Here is a 14054-nt window from a genome sequence, read left to right as displayed (position 1 = left end):
TAAAGTGAGATACATACAGCTATAAGCAGAGGCAGTTAGAAGCAGCTTATAACTTGCAACAAACTGAAAGTTATTCCTACTCCAGCAATAACTCAACGTTCTTTATTAAAGGCCTCTCAAAACCGAAGCAAGTGGCCAGTGTAGCCTGTACACTGACAAAGAGTGCCGATGGGATAACTCACTGCGTAAGATGGAAATCGTAAAAATAGTGGTTGGAAGGAGCTAGTGGCTCACCAACATGAGATCATCAAGTAAGATGGGGCTTTTTTCAGCCATGTCTTGAATTTCTGCAGGGCTTGGAGATTCCACAGCCCCCCTGGGTAACGTGTTCCAGTGCAGCACTGCCCTAGCAGGCACTTTTTCCCACCGCTAGCAACAAGTGACTCTCATCTGCTGTGCAGTTCCCCGTCAAGCAGTTGTAGGCTGCTGTGAAAATTTCCCCCTTTTCCTCTTCTATTACAGGAACATATTGTAGTAATTAATTCCATTCTGGAAGCATGAAAAAAAATTGTTGTCTAATGATTTCTTCCTTAGTCTGCTTATTTGAGTGGCTGAGTTACTAATTCCGTTGAGAAATCTTGACATTTCTCCTTTCTCTGGAAGTAACTTGCCTTGTTTGACTTTGCTAGAGAAGGACTATAGCATTAACAGGGTAAGTTCTTCTTGTATTACACTATTTGTTTCTTGGAGTTTTAAGTTCTTCTGTAGTCTTTACAAAGGGTTGTTTGTTCTTTTTTTTTAAATAATATAAAAGATATGGTCATGGAAAATATGTGGAATTGCAGACCAGAGCACAAGTGAAGAGATGCTGCCCTTTTGTGCTGTGCTAAGTGGTGGAGACTCCAGTAGCAGAATATTACAATATATGTGCTCACACAAACCACCAGAGAAGGTGTATTTTTCATCTTAGTAAGCAATGTTTTCTGCTTTAAATGGCATGATGCATTCCCCATTTGAGTGTTTACAGGAGCTCTGATCTATTCTGTTATTATTTATTTTTGATTAAGCTCAAGCCTCTTTGTGAAGGGATACAAAACTGGTTTCATGTGACAAGTGTTTATCTAATGAGCACGTTGTTGCTCTGTTTGTCATACCATAATTCACATAAAGAAGCAATAAACCATCTCAGTTATGTGACAGTGTATCAACAGTAGTCATGTAGTATTCAGAGAAAGGGGAGCACGCACAGCTTCTAGAAGAATCGGCAGCAGCTAAGAAGTACTCTTATTTAATACCCGTGTTAAGCAGTAATCAAGTTCTTTAAAAAAGAAACTGAATTCAAGCCCCCAACCCCTCTTTATTAACAATTACAATATGTTTTATCTCATATATGGATTTAGAGAGAGGAGATACTTGATTTATTCTAAATAAATCCAAATGCCACTTTTGTGTCACCTCCACAGCATCGCTGAACTACCAACCTGTGTTCCCCATGTTTAGGTTATCAGCAAATTTTTGAAGGGCAGGAGGGAGCTGCAGTGGACTTCCAGCTCCTTTCAGGGTGCAAATGGAGTTACAGACTGGGGAAGCTTATGCTGGATTTAGAACACACCTGTAGGACCGAATATCCCATGTCTTCACCATCTCAGCCTAACGCTGCTGTTGCTGGAGGCTAGAGTAGGAGCAGACCTGTGCCTTGTTCTCCTGGTCTGGCAGGTTGTTTGCCAAAACAGAGACTGATGCTCGTCCTCCCTCTGCCGACGTGGGCAATTTGGAAATTTGACTCCATTACTGCTTTTAGCTTCGCCTCCCTTTACAGTTTCAAAGTCCTTGTGCCAGTTAAGCAGCCGCTGCATTTTCTGCTGTGTGGTATAGGTGTGACAGTATGTCGGTTCTCTTAATGTAACGTAAAGCTATAGGGCTGAAATATACCCTGGCCTCTTTCCCTGATCACTCATCTACTTTCTCAAAAGTTCCCACATCAGCTGTGACTCTGCTGTATTCGATCTTTCAGAAGCAACTAACTTGAAAAAGAGCTACGACCAGAATTTTGAGGTGTAACACAAACACTTGATATTTTAGTGCTCGGCATGCAAAGGGCTGTAGCAACCTGCTCATGCTATTTGTGCTGCAGCTTCGAATATTTCAAAATTACAGAGTAAGAAAAGGAAGTTTTATTTTGATGAGTTATTTTTAAAAGCTAATAATCGCATACATTCATGACTCAGTGGCTACTGACAATACAGTTATTTTTTCTGGTAAAAGAAAAAGACAATAAAGCAGCAAAATTTGATGTCATGGCTGTTAAGCTCTGTAATTTTTTACATCCATTGATCAGAAAATGTATTTATGGTCTACATATTTTCAGCATCATAAAAGTCCATGTAATTTAATTGTTAATCTAAGGGCAAAAGCAAATTAACATAGTAATACCTGAACTGCATTTCCCTGAAATCCCCCGATAGACATTTTTCTGGCTCCTGCTGTTGTTAGAACTGTTCCTGCTGGTTCTTGACCCTGTTAAAGTTGTTCCTAGACTAGGGAGATAAGCTTTGCACAGGTGGTCTATGAAAGCCTCTCTGAATAAGCAGTCCTTAGAGGATGCCTTTGTGCTGGGGGGGGAATGACTGGTTTTTACATGAGTTACTAATGCCATACAGAGAGGCTGTGTCAATGCTGATGCTAGTTATGATTTCCCCTTCGGTTTCATAAACTGTATGAAAAGTTTCACTGTTTTTCTTCAGAGTCAGTTCTGATAACATTAGATGGTATGTTTCAAGCGATAAAATTACTCGAGGCTGGGTTGTTTGTTCCCTCCCCCCCCCCCCCATTTTATGACCTGGTATCATGGTATTCAGGTACACCATTAAGCCTTTACATGCTTTTGGTGTCCTGGGTATATTTATTAATTAATGTCTTCTCTGTTTTGAAGACCTATTAGTTTGAAGTGCTGTTGTTACAAGTGCTTAAATCATGAGTTAAAAAACAAAACAAAACCAACAACTACTTTGCCAGGTGGCAGAAGGCTTGTAGTAGTAATGTAAGAAGTACACTTAATGCCGTAATGTCTTTCGAGATGCTTTGATCCACAGAGGTCTTCAGGCAGCTGGCTCCAGCAGCAGGATCTAGGCTTGTGGTTCCTGTATTATAAAATGCAGGGAGAATTAGAAAAGTCATCGTGAGCTTTTTGAGAAGCGGCATGCTGAAATTAATTGTCTAATGTGGTAAATGGAGAAGTGAAGACATAGGTGAAGTAACCAGAAATGGAGTCCTGTTGGAAGTCCAGTTAGGATTTCTTTGACTTTTTTGGTGGGTGTCTTCCACAGCAAGCCTGGGGACACCTGAGCTGTATGCCTCTGAGTGAAATACCACACCTGAGTTTGGAACTCATGTGGTCTTCTCAATGAATAGTTTCATCCATGCATAGTTGTGTGGGAGCTGGTGAAGTCTTCTTTTTCGTCTGGAGTTGCATACCTCAGTTCAGCATGATATAATGGGCCGGCAGTAAGATTCCTGGCTGAGTTTGTTAGAAATAAGTGGAATATTTCTGCTTCAGGCCCAGTGTTACAGTTAGATTTGTTAAAATAATTCAGCTTGTGCCCAAGCGAAAGCAAGCCAATGTCAGAATCCCATTGCAAGGCTGGAGGGTCAGGGTGAGGCTTCCCAGTGCTCCACGTTTGGGGAAGTAATTTGCAAACCGACGATGGTCCATGCTCAGCCTGTTCAAAGTGGCAATACAGCGTATCAGGATAATCATGAAGGCATTTAGTTTTCTTGGAGAAATGCCATTTAATTATTCATTGTGAACTGTTTGTTGAATTCTACTTGCTAGGACTTATATGTTTTGAGCTGGTTTGTAAGCAGAGCAAAATACAGAAGGGAATCGTATATAAATACTGTATGACTGCCTTCTAATTATTTGCTTACTGATCCGTAGAAACAAACAAACATAACAGGCGTTAAACTAACTATAGAAGTTAGCATTAGTGAATACCTCGGCCACATGGAAAGGCATAAAAACATTAAGGAAAAGATGCTTTTTAAGAATAAAGCACACTTGGTTTTTTATTACTGCCATTTACTTTGAACAGCATTTGGGGGAAGGTCTCATGATACTCAGAATGCATGGACCAATGGTATTTTACATACAATCGGGTGTAATAATTTTGCGTATAATTGGGTAATGTTTCATTTTAATTTGCATAATAGAAGCAAAACCAACAAAATCTTGTATAGGGCAACATAAATGCAGTGCTAGCAACCACTCGCATGACAAAGTGCGGTAAGGAAGTGCAAGTGATAGCTTATCAGATGGCTAAATAAAGAGAAAATACAGAAAATAACTACAGTATCAAAAAGGGACACACATTTTCTCACTGAGATGACCTTTTATGTATATGAAACAGTATTTTTTGGAAACTGCCCAAGCAGGCCTCAAAACAGCTTGCACCAGGTGCAAGTTTTGTGGCTTACAACTAAGAAAAGTTCCACTTGTACATATGTATTTGCTGAATAAAGACCTCAGGAGTTACTGAGGTATAATCCTTATAGATCGTTAAAGCTGTCCATGAAAAAGACTCAGACAGCAGTTGTAAGAAGAAAAACCCATCCACGTTGTATAACTAGTTCATATTCTGCTAAGACCGGTTTTCTGTACAGGCAAGGGGAGGTGTGTTTGACAGGAGGTCTGACAGAAGGGTAGCTCGGGAACAAGTAGTTCTCCAGAAGAGAAGAGCAGGCAGTTCGACATGATGGCTGTGCACACAAAAACTTCTGCCGGTCTCCTCTGTCTCACACGTTGACACCTACTTGTAGCAATCAAGAAGAACAATTTAATTAAAAATTGTGAACGGTTCTTCTGTACCAGATCTGGTCCATGCTAAACAGATAATGACTGATCGAACTGACGGGAGGCTCTGATGGGTAGAATGATGTTTGCTTGGCAATGACAGGCATGAAACCCATCTTCGTGCCTCCAAGGTCAGGTAGAAATTCCTTTAACAGCATTGCCCCTATTCGCTGTGAGTGAGACCTTACTTGCACCCTGAACCATGGAGTCACATTAACTTGGCACTCCTGATGGCGCGGAGTCCCACTAACTTTCAGCAGTTAAGACTAAAGGGGTCAAAATCTGGTCAGAATCAAAACGCTAATTATAATCATTATGGTAATTACAGTAAAGTGCTGCTGCTGGAGGGTGATTATGGATTTGTATATACCTCAGCTTCTCCTTTTTAACCTTGTGAAAAAGGCACCCTTTTATCTCTCTTTTCTTCTCTTGCTTTATCACATACTTCTTTTCTTTATGCACTGGAGGGGGAAAAGACCTGAAAAATTATTGAGCTCCACAAAATGGAATGAAATCCTCTCTTCAAATGCCATGGGCTGGAGGTGGGGAGGGGAAGGAGCAAACTTTATCCCTTCTCTTGTGTTCTGAGTAATCAGAAGTCACCTATGAAATGAAATACTTCAGGTTTCATGAGTGGCTGGTGGGAAGCAGGGTCTTTAGTAAACCAGGAACGCATGGGGTAAAAACCGTTCTACAAAGGTGCTTCACATTTCAAGCCTTTTTTCTTGGAAAAAAGTTGCCGTACATCCAGTTTTGGTTGTGTTTATAACGTTGCACTGTATTAGTACAATAAAACAAATTTTGATAATTCTATCTAGAAAATATAAATGGTAGAAGAGGTGATTACATTTCAGATTATTTTTCTGTATCTATCAAGGGTATCCAGTTATTTGAAAAAAATGTAAAAATTGAAAATAGAGAGTGGTGCTCATTTTTCCGCAACTGTTTGTTTGCTTTCTCAGCAGGTTTGTACATACATGTTTCTTGGCATTAAATGGACTGCCAAGGTAGCAGTAGCATCACCTGAAATGGCAAAGAAAGTGTGTAAATGAATCATAGAGTCACAAAGTATGTCAAGTTGGAAGGGACCCATAAGGATCATCTAGTCCTGTGCGCAGGACTACCTAAAACTAAACCATATGACCAAAAAGCATCGTCCAGACTCTCCTTCAACTCTGGCAGACAGGGTGCTGTGGCCACTTCCCTCAGGAGCCAGTTCCAGTGACTGACCACCCTCTCAGTGAAGAAGTGAATGATAGTATATGGGGGGTTATTTTTCTGTGAATAGGAAAAAAAAATCACAATAGGGGTGAAATAAATTGAGAAGGAGCAGGAGAACAGTGCTGATAGAGTTCTGCAAACTCTATTTCCATGTGTATTATGCGCCACCAGGGATAAGAAAAGCTCTAGATATCCCTCAGACAATTTGGAGTTAGAATTACTGCCTTTACAAACCCACGTGGCCCCTATTCATGGCCAGCCATTAGCCCTCGGCCACTAAAACAGTGGCAGGTTACTGGGTCCTCCCCAGAATCGTGAGGTTACAGTCTTACAAAATGATGTCACCTGACTGTGAGCCATATCGGGGACTGATGGGCGTTGGGACCTACCGGAATATTTCTCACTGACATGAATGATTAGAGAAGTCTCTGCGTATTTGTCCTGTGATACAAAAAAACCCCTGAAATCTCCTTTTGGTGTGGAGGGTCAGAGCTCTGCATTTTAATTTCCCCCCCAAAAGAAACAGGCTGGAGATGAAATCAGATGTGGTGCTGGATCAAAGCTTAGTGTCTGCTTAACTGCAGCATCAGACACCAGCAAGAGCAGAAGATAAGCTCCTTCAAAGGGCAGATTTTCCCATTTCAAAATACAAGACTTCTCTGGCCATTGGGGATCCTCACTGGGACAGGACCCTTTTAACGTCTCTAGTAATGAGCTGGATGGCAGGACAGCGCGCTCTTGGGAGCTTTGCAGATGATACCATGCTGATAACATGGTTGGGCAGGTCTGGAGAGACCCTGGTAAGCTGGAGAAAAGGGCTGACAGGCTTCTCCGGGGGTTCAGCGGTGACAAATGCTATGCCCAGCATCTTGGGCAGAAAACCCCAAGATTTAATGCTGGCTGCGGGGTCAACAGGCTGCAGAGCAACTTTGCAGAAAAATACCTGGGGTGGTCTCATGATTTTTTATTATTGTCTCAAAGAGCAATCAGGCTGTAGAGAAGGTTCTTAAGCAAAATTCTGGATGAACATTATGTCATCCTGCTGAGGGTGGTCTATATTAACTACAAAAGCTACGGTAAATTTTTTTACATTATCTCTAACCTGGCTAACCTGTCTCTAGCATCTCTGTGTATTTTGGTTATTCACTTGAAATGTATAAATTTATTGAATGGGTCACTTTGGTTAGGTCTGAAAATAACTTGTGCCATGAGTGCTTACCAGAAAGTAACTGTCATGTTTAGCATCCCTGGGGTTTTTGTGTGCATTATATGACTATTTCTTGCAGAGACTGAAGGAACTGAAACAGAGGGAGTTTGCTCGAAATGTAGCATCTAAGTCACGAAAAGATGAAAGGAAACAGGAAAAAGCCCTTCAACGTTTGCATAAGCTAGCTGAGCTAAGGAAGGAGAGAACGTGGTAAGTGCATAGCTGCTGAAACATTAAAAATACTTTAAAATAAGCCCTCCACTCTTAATTGGTGCTGTGGGGCACAAGGCAATTGGAGTCTCTCGGCTGGAGCCCCACATGCGTGTTTATGGCATTTTTGAAGCAGTATGTGTACAGTAACTTGATTCACACTATGTGCAGAAATGAATGTTTAACGTTGCTTTTTCAGTGAAGCTAAAATGACATGTATTTTTAGTTTAAAAAAAAAGATGTGTTTCATATATATTTCATAAAACCAGGCACATTGGTTGAAAGCTGAGTGAACTAGGTCATGCATTTACAGGCTGACACTGCTTCATTGATGAGGCGAGGAATACAGTCAGTCTTTCTAGGATGTAACAGATCTCTGTGATTTAGGTTTCAAACTGCTCGCCTGGGAAAGCTTCCAGAAATCTAGTTTTAAATTTCAATAATGGCATTTTTTTATATTAAAAGGTAAGTGTTCCTTTTCCCCAGCTCAGCAGTGTTTACCTCCCTCCGCAAAAGTGACTCCTTGCTCATCATACATTTTAGTGGTGCATCTGCACATACTGTTAAAATTAATATTGAGCTTGCTAGTGGTCATTATATTCTCACCTAAATATGATACATTTATGATACTGACAAGCCAGTGAAAATATACATACCACCTTTTCACAGTGGAATCTATGGGGAAAAAAGTGAAAAAGTAGATGCTCAAATGCAAATGTTTTCTTTTTATCTAGCCTTTGTCTCACCAGATGTAAACAGAGAAATCTAAACAAGCTGATGCTCTTGTTCAGTAATAGTCTCTTTCTCTGTAGTTCAGATGGTGGGCAGCGTGCTGAAACAGTCTGAGTAGGTGGATGGGACATGAATGTTGTGAGATCTGTTTGAAATGAGCAAAATTACACATAGTTTTGGGGGGTTTTTTATCATTTTATGACAACTCTTATTGAGACACTTTCTCCTCTATTAGTGTTTTAACTGTCCAAATTTAATACTTGAGGGTATTCGATATATTCCCCCTAAATATACTCCAAAGTCTGAGTTTAGCATATTTCAGGAGAAAGAGGAGCTTAGTGTTTCCCTTTTTCCATGCTAGTGAAGCCCAGATTTTGCGGAGTTTTGTTGATTCTGTTTTGGGTTTGGTTTGTTCATTTTTTTAGTAGTCTTCTAGTTCCCAAAGGAGAATTTATCTCTGAGCTTTATTTCTCTATTTAAGAATTGCTTTTTACTACCACTTTGCGTGCTTAGAAGTGTGATATAGACAGACACACGGGATTTTTTAGACTGGTATTTCCTAGGTTGCCTTTGTAGAAGTCAAAATTTTATTCTGTTAAAGAAAGGATTTGTGTGCGATTTTTAATATATATTTTAAATTTATGAAGAACTCGACAAGACAGGAAATCTCTTGAGGAATTCCTTTCTTGTAAAACCTCTACCTTAATTTCTAAACCAAATAGATCAAGTTTGTCATTCTTTATCTCAGCACTTCTTGGGGTCTTAAATGACACTTGCAAGTTTTCCAAGTGACCCATCATCTAGTATTGCTCTGCACTGTAGTGCACAATAATTTGGTTAAAACAACAACAAAAAAAATACTGTTGCAACGTAACTCCATTACTCCTAGTGCTGAGCAGTTCCTGTGGATCCTGGAAAATTGGCAGCTTAAACAGTTTTTACTCTTCTCTTTACTTCCTATTAAGTCAGATAGAACAGATGGGAAGAGGACATGAACTGAAGAACAGAAGTAGACAGTGATAAATTTTTTCTCAAGAGGGATGAATCACTTACTGCACTACTGTCAGCTGAATTACTCCCCCTGGTATTATTTTTCCATGAAAGAAATTGCTGAGATTGCAAGGGTTTGGTCTGTGAACACAAATAGGATGGGAGCTGCTGTGTGACCACCCGTGGGCAGAGCAGCAGTCACTGGGATGATGGCTAAGAGGGAAGCGGTCTATGAGGTGCTCTCTGGTTTAAAATACTTTGTAGCACAAAGGAATGTAAAACCTCTGCTATTTGCGGTAATAGTGTTGTAACCACAGCGGTCTACTGGGAGGAGAAGCAGGATTTCTAGGGAGATACACAATCTGTTATTAGGCCAGCCAGTATGTCTTGGGAAAGTGAACTACCTTGCAGGGTTATTAGCCCTTCAGCTGATAACTTCACACGAAGGAACTGGGGGCAAAATATATTTACTCTTCTTTTTTTTTTTTTTTTTTTTAATACTAGTCAATGGATCTTATACAAGATGACATTTTTTTCTTATTCTAAATCTACGTGTTCACAGATTCTTCCTCTTTCTTTAAAAAAAAAAAAAATCATAGGTACTGATGTAACTCTGTATTTCTGTCTGCCATTCTCTGAAAGATGCTGACTGAGTTTTGTTTTCCTTCCTAGCGCTCCTGGCAGCGGCCCTATGTTCAAGTCCACTACAGTGACTGTGCGAGATCATTGCAATGATATCCCACAAAGTGCTGCTGTAGATTCTGCTGACAAACAGGATTTCAGCTGTACTTTAATGCATGATGCGCAGAATTGTAAAGACATTGCTTCTGTTATTTCTTCTACTCCTGGAAATGCATGTAGTAATAAACCTGATGCTAACAAACGTGGAGATCAGGTTCAAGGAGCTCAAGGACATAGGGTTGGGTTCTCTTTTGCTTTTCCTAAGAAAGCAGCAGTCAAACTGGAGTCTTCAGCTGCTGTTTTCTATGAATATAATGATGAAACATCTATGGAACGTGGATTGAGCAGGAGAAGTAGGTTTGTTCCAGGAGCGTGTAACCTTCAGTCCCCTTCAGTGGCAGAAATAGTCCTGTGCCCTGAGGAGAAACACGACTGTTTTCACCCACTGGTGGAAAAATGCATCGACACAGCAGAAGCTCCTGAAGCTCAGGAGTCAAAAGAGCTGGCCAGTGAAGAAACCAGGGTGCTAGAGAGTCCCATATTATCTCCTTCTGTGTCCCATTCAAAGCAGCTGGTGTCCTCGGACATGGATGGCTGTGGTATTGATGTAAGTCCAGCAGACTTTGCGGACCAAGCGGTGCCAGCGGTTGCAGAGAGTGCTGAAGTCCTGCCCCTGGACTGCAGCGGTTACGAGCTGCAGGCAAACAGGGCTCTTGCACAAGCGGTTGTAGAGGATTGTTCATCTCTGCAGGATGTTGTGGAGGAAAATGATAAAGACAGGAACAGTGATTCATCCACAACTGAAACTGAAATACAAAAGCTGGGGGCAGACATAATAGTTCCATCACCATCTGAAGAAAGCAGTAGTGGAATGCCACAAAGCAAACAGGACATGCGCAAGAGACCTTGTGAACCCTTTGTTCCTGTTCGTAGCAAACATGGATCAAATATTCTTCAGTGGCCATCAGAAATGTTAACTTACACGAGTACAGACCCATCGATTTCTTATAGCTGTAATCCTTTGTATTTTGATTTCAAGTCATCTAGAGCAAGTGACAGCCAAGAAAAGCCCAAGCATCAGCCAAGCATACCTCATCTGCACCATAAAACTGAATCCAATGATAGCTTAGTCTCGGATTTTACAAATAAACCTACTTCAGAGTGTGGTGATTATGAAACAGAAATGAATAAAAATGTGTGCAACTATACAATACCCCTCATAAGTGATGTTCCCCTTGTCAGAAATTGTGATCTTGCAAAAAATCAAAATAAAGTGTCCTTGGATGAGTCATTCAGGATTAGAAAAATAGAAAAGTACCACATTTCTAAAAATTACTTGCGACAAAACACTGTGATAGATGAGAAATATAACAAAGTCTGGATCAAAGAAAGCCATGAAAAATGGCTTCACAAAAGTAGAAAACGGAAAAGGAGAAGAAAACTATGTCATTGTCATCATCATCACTGTGGGGACACAACAGCAGCGGAAATGGAGATGTCCTCAGTGACTGAAAAAGAACTTAGTTACAGAGATGAAAATAAGCATCAGCACCTCCAAACTGATCCAGATAAGTGCGGACAAGTTGCGGGGAATATCTGGCTAGCTACAGGAGAGATACAGCAGTCGCATCAAAAGCTTGGCACTGAAAGTAGTTATAAGAGAGTCACGTCTGCATCAGATCATGTACATGGGGACCGAGGCTTGTGTGATATTTGGAGTGCAAAAAATAGTGGCCAACACCATGGTTGTAAACGACCACACAGAAAGAGCAAAGCAAGTTCTGGGAGACAGGCAGAGCAGCTGGCTCCGCGTTCTAGGAGGCACAGCTTAAGGTACTCTAAAACATGTTGTAGCTGGAAAGTCAGGAGGTCAAGCTGTAGCCCAGAGCATAAATGTTTAGGACAATGCAGTGAGGAGAAGAGTCCGAGTCACAACCAGTCCATAAAGAGAGGTTACAATGTTCTGACAGAGGAACCTGAAAAATCCCATCGCAAGCGGAGACAGCATACCTATTCCTCTTCGTCGGAGGAAAGCTCATATGGACAGTCGTTATCAGCAGAGGAATATCTAAGGCAAGCGCATACTTCAGGTACGCATCACAAGGCAAAAGGGAAACGCAGAAGAAGAAAAACTAGAATTCATCACATATTCCTTGACAGGAACACAAGAAGTGAGACCTCCAGACCTTCCAAAGAAAATTCTGCAAATTCTGCATTAAATATTTTGGGGGACTTCTTGACTCAAGCCAGTCTAGAGGAAACTGACGTGGATCCCAAAGCTGATCATGCAAAAGATACGGATGAAACAATGCAGCTGGAGGAAAGCAAGTCACCTCTAGAAACAGACAGTTCACACATGCTGGAAAATGACAAACTGATGCCATGTGCAGCGATGCAGAGCGCTCCAAGTACATTTTCTGACATCGTCACAGGTTCTGCTGCTTCTGTTCCTGGGCACAGTGCTCCGGCAGCTGCCAGCACACAGGATGTTCTGCAGGATGAAAAGAAAAAAGAAAACGTCAACAGCTGTGAAAATCAAGCTCGTTACAAAGTTCCCCTCCCTAAGAGACATTTGGAACAAGTTCCTCCTAAATCCTATCTTTGCCATTACGAATTGGCTGAGTCTCTACCGCATGAGAAAATAAATGAGATGACCAGTGAATGGGTACAGTGTAATCCTGGCATATTTAGCAGCCCGCCACCCTTGCCATTCAAAGAAGCACATGTAAACAATCACACCTTTCTAACTACTGAGCAGTTAATAGCCCCCTTCGCCCTTCCCGATCAGACGTTGATATTCCCTCCAGATAACCACGAAAAATTTAAAGATCTCCCATCCGAGGCGTACCAGCAGATTGTGCCACCAAACATGCTGGCCAACAAAGTGAAGTTCACCTTCCCTCCCCCAGCAATGCAGCCCCCAAATTCCCCGCTGCAGCCCTTACCCTTGCAGCCGCCGCTGTGTTCTACCTCCGTAACCACCATCCATCACACTATCCTACAGCAACACGCTGCCGCCAGTACGCTGAAGGTTCTCCAGCCCCACCAGCAGTTCCTCTCGCAGGTCCCGGCTCTTTCCAGAGCACCTTTACCTCATCTACCAGTAGGACCGCGGCTTTGCCCGGGGGGGCACGCAGCTTTTGTCGCCCCGCCGCATTTGCCGCTGCTGCCGCCCTCAGTCCTGCACCCAACCCAGCTGGCGTTTCCCCCGCTGCCACACACTGTCTTCCCATCCCTGCTGTCCCCGCACCCGGCCGTCATTCCTCTGCAGCCTCTCTTCTAAGACAGGTTTTTTGGGGATGGGGGAAGGAGTCTTCAGCTAAACGGTCCTGCTGTTTCTGCAGTCCCCTCGGCTTTGCAAAATGGTCCTGAGAAATATACTGATTAAGATTCCTTATTCCTTGGGAGGCATTTACTGTAAGTGTAATGATGCAAACATTCATGCGAAGGTCAGACCTGTACTATAACTAAAGCACTGAATAGTCTGATACTAATATGAACTCTATCTATATATAAAGTGAAAATCATGTCTTAGAATATGTATAATGTATATAAGATATATTTATAGTTCTATAACTTATGTTGTAAAGTATTCATTTTTGGTTTTTATCTTTGTGTATTTGCACCTATTTAATGTTTAGACAAAGCTGATGCACTATGTTTTGTACTATGTTCTCTGAAACTGTAAATCTAGTGACAAACTATCTCTTGCAATAAATTTTTGTTAACTACTTAAGTATATAAAAAATCTTTCATTATAAGCCTCATGGATGTTGTTCTTCCATGTTCTTCTGCAGCTGAATAGCATCTTCCGCTCCTGCTGTGTTGGAATAATCAGGTTTCCTATACATCAGTGATTTATCAGGGAGGCTCAGAGGCTAATACCTTGAGGGCAGCTGTCTTACCGAACAGGAGAGAAAGGGTAATAGATGTGTTCATGTTAACGGTTTGATGTCACCGTGACAAATTTTGCCTACTTGTAGTATGCGCACAAACTGCTGACTGTTGGAGCTAATCCCTTTTGTTCTAAACCAAAAAAGACAAGGTAACAAAAATAACATCAGTGATGGGGGGTGGGGGGTGGGGGCGGGGGTGAGGAAAATTTCAATGGCACTTTAACTTCAAGGGAATATTGCCTATAGCGGAAAGGCAGAGTGTAGGGAAGGTCTCGGTTCCACCAGGCATGCTCTCTCTGCACACAGCCCTTGGTGGTGGACAGATCTG

The 14054-nt window shown here is 41.6% G+C and overlaps 1 protein-coding gene across 1 annotated transcript in view; it reads left to right on the top strand.

Moving 5' to 3' along the window:
• ZNF804A (zinc finger protein 804A) overlaps positions 1 to 13588 on the top strand; it is a 152780-nt gene extending 139192 nt beyond the window's left edge. Inside the window, exons 3-4 of the mRNA XM_040604866.1 lie at positions 7297 to 7427; positions 9822 to 13588. Coding sequence (XP_040460800.1) covers positions 7297 to 7427; positions 9822 to 13113 — 3423 coding nt within the window. The 3' untranslated portion in view covers positions 13114 to 13588. The remainder of the gene's footprint in view (positions 1 to 7296; positions 7428 to 9821) is intronic.
• Positions 13589 to 14054: the final 466 nt, after the last annotated feature.

This window comes from Falco naumanni, chromosome 8, assembly GCF_017639655.2.
Source record: "Falco naumanni isolate bFalNau1 chromosome 8, bFalNau1.pat, whole genome shotgun sequence".
In the NCBI taxonomy this organism is placed as follows: Eukaryota; Metazoa; Chordata; class Aves; order Falconiformes; family Falconidae; genus Falco; species Falco naumanni.
Note: the sequence above shows the minus strand (reverse complement) of the source record. Positions and strands in the feature narration are given on the sequence as shown.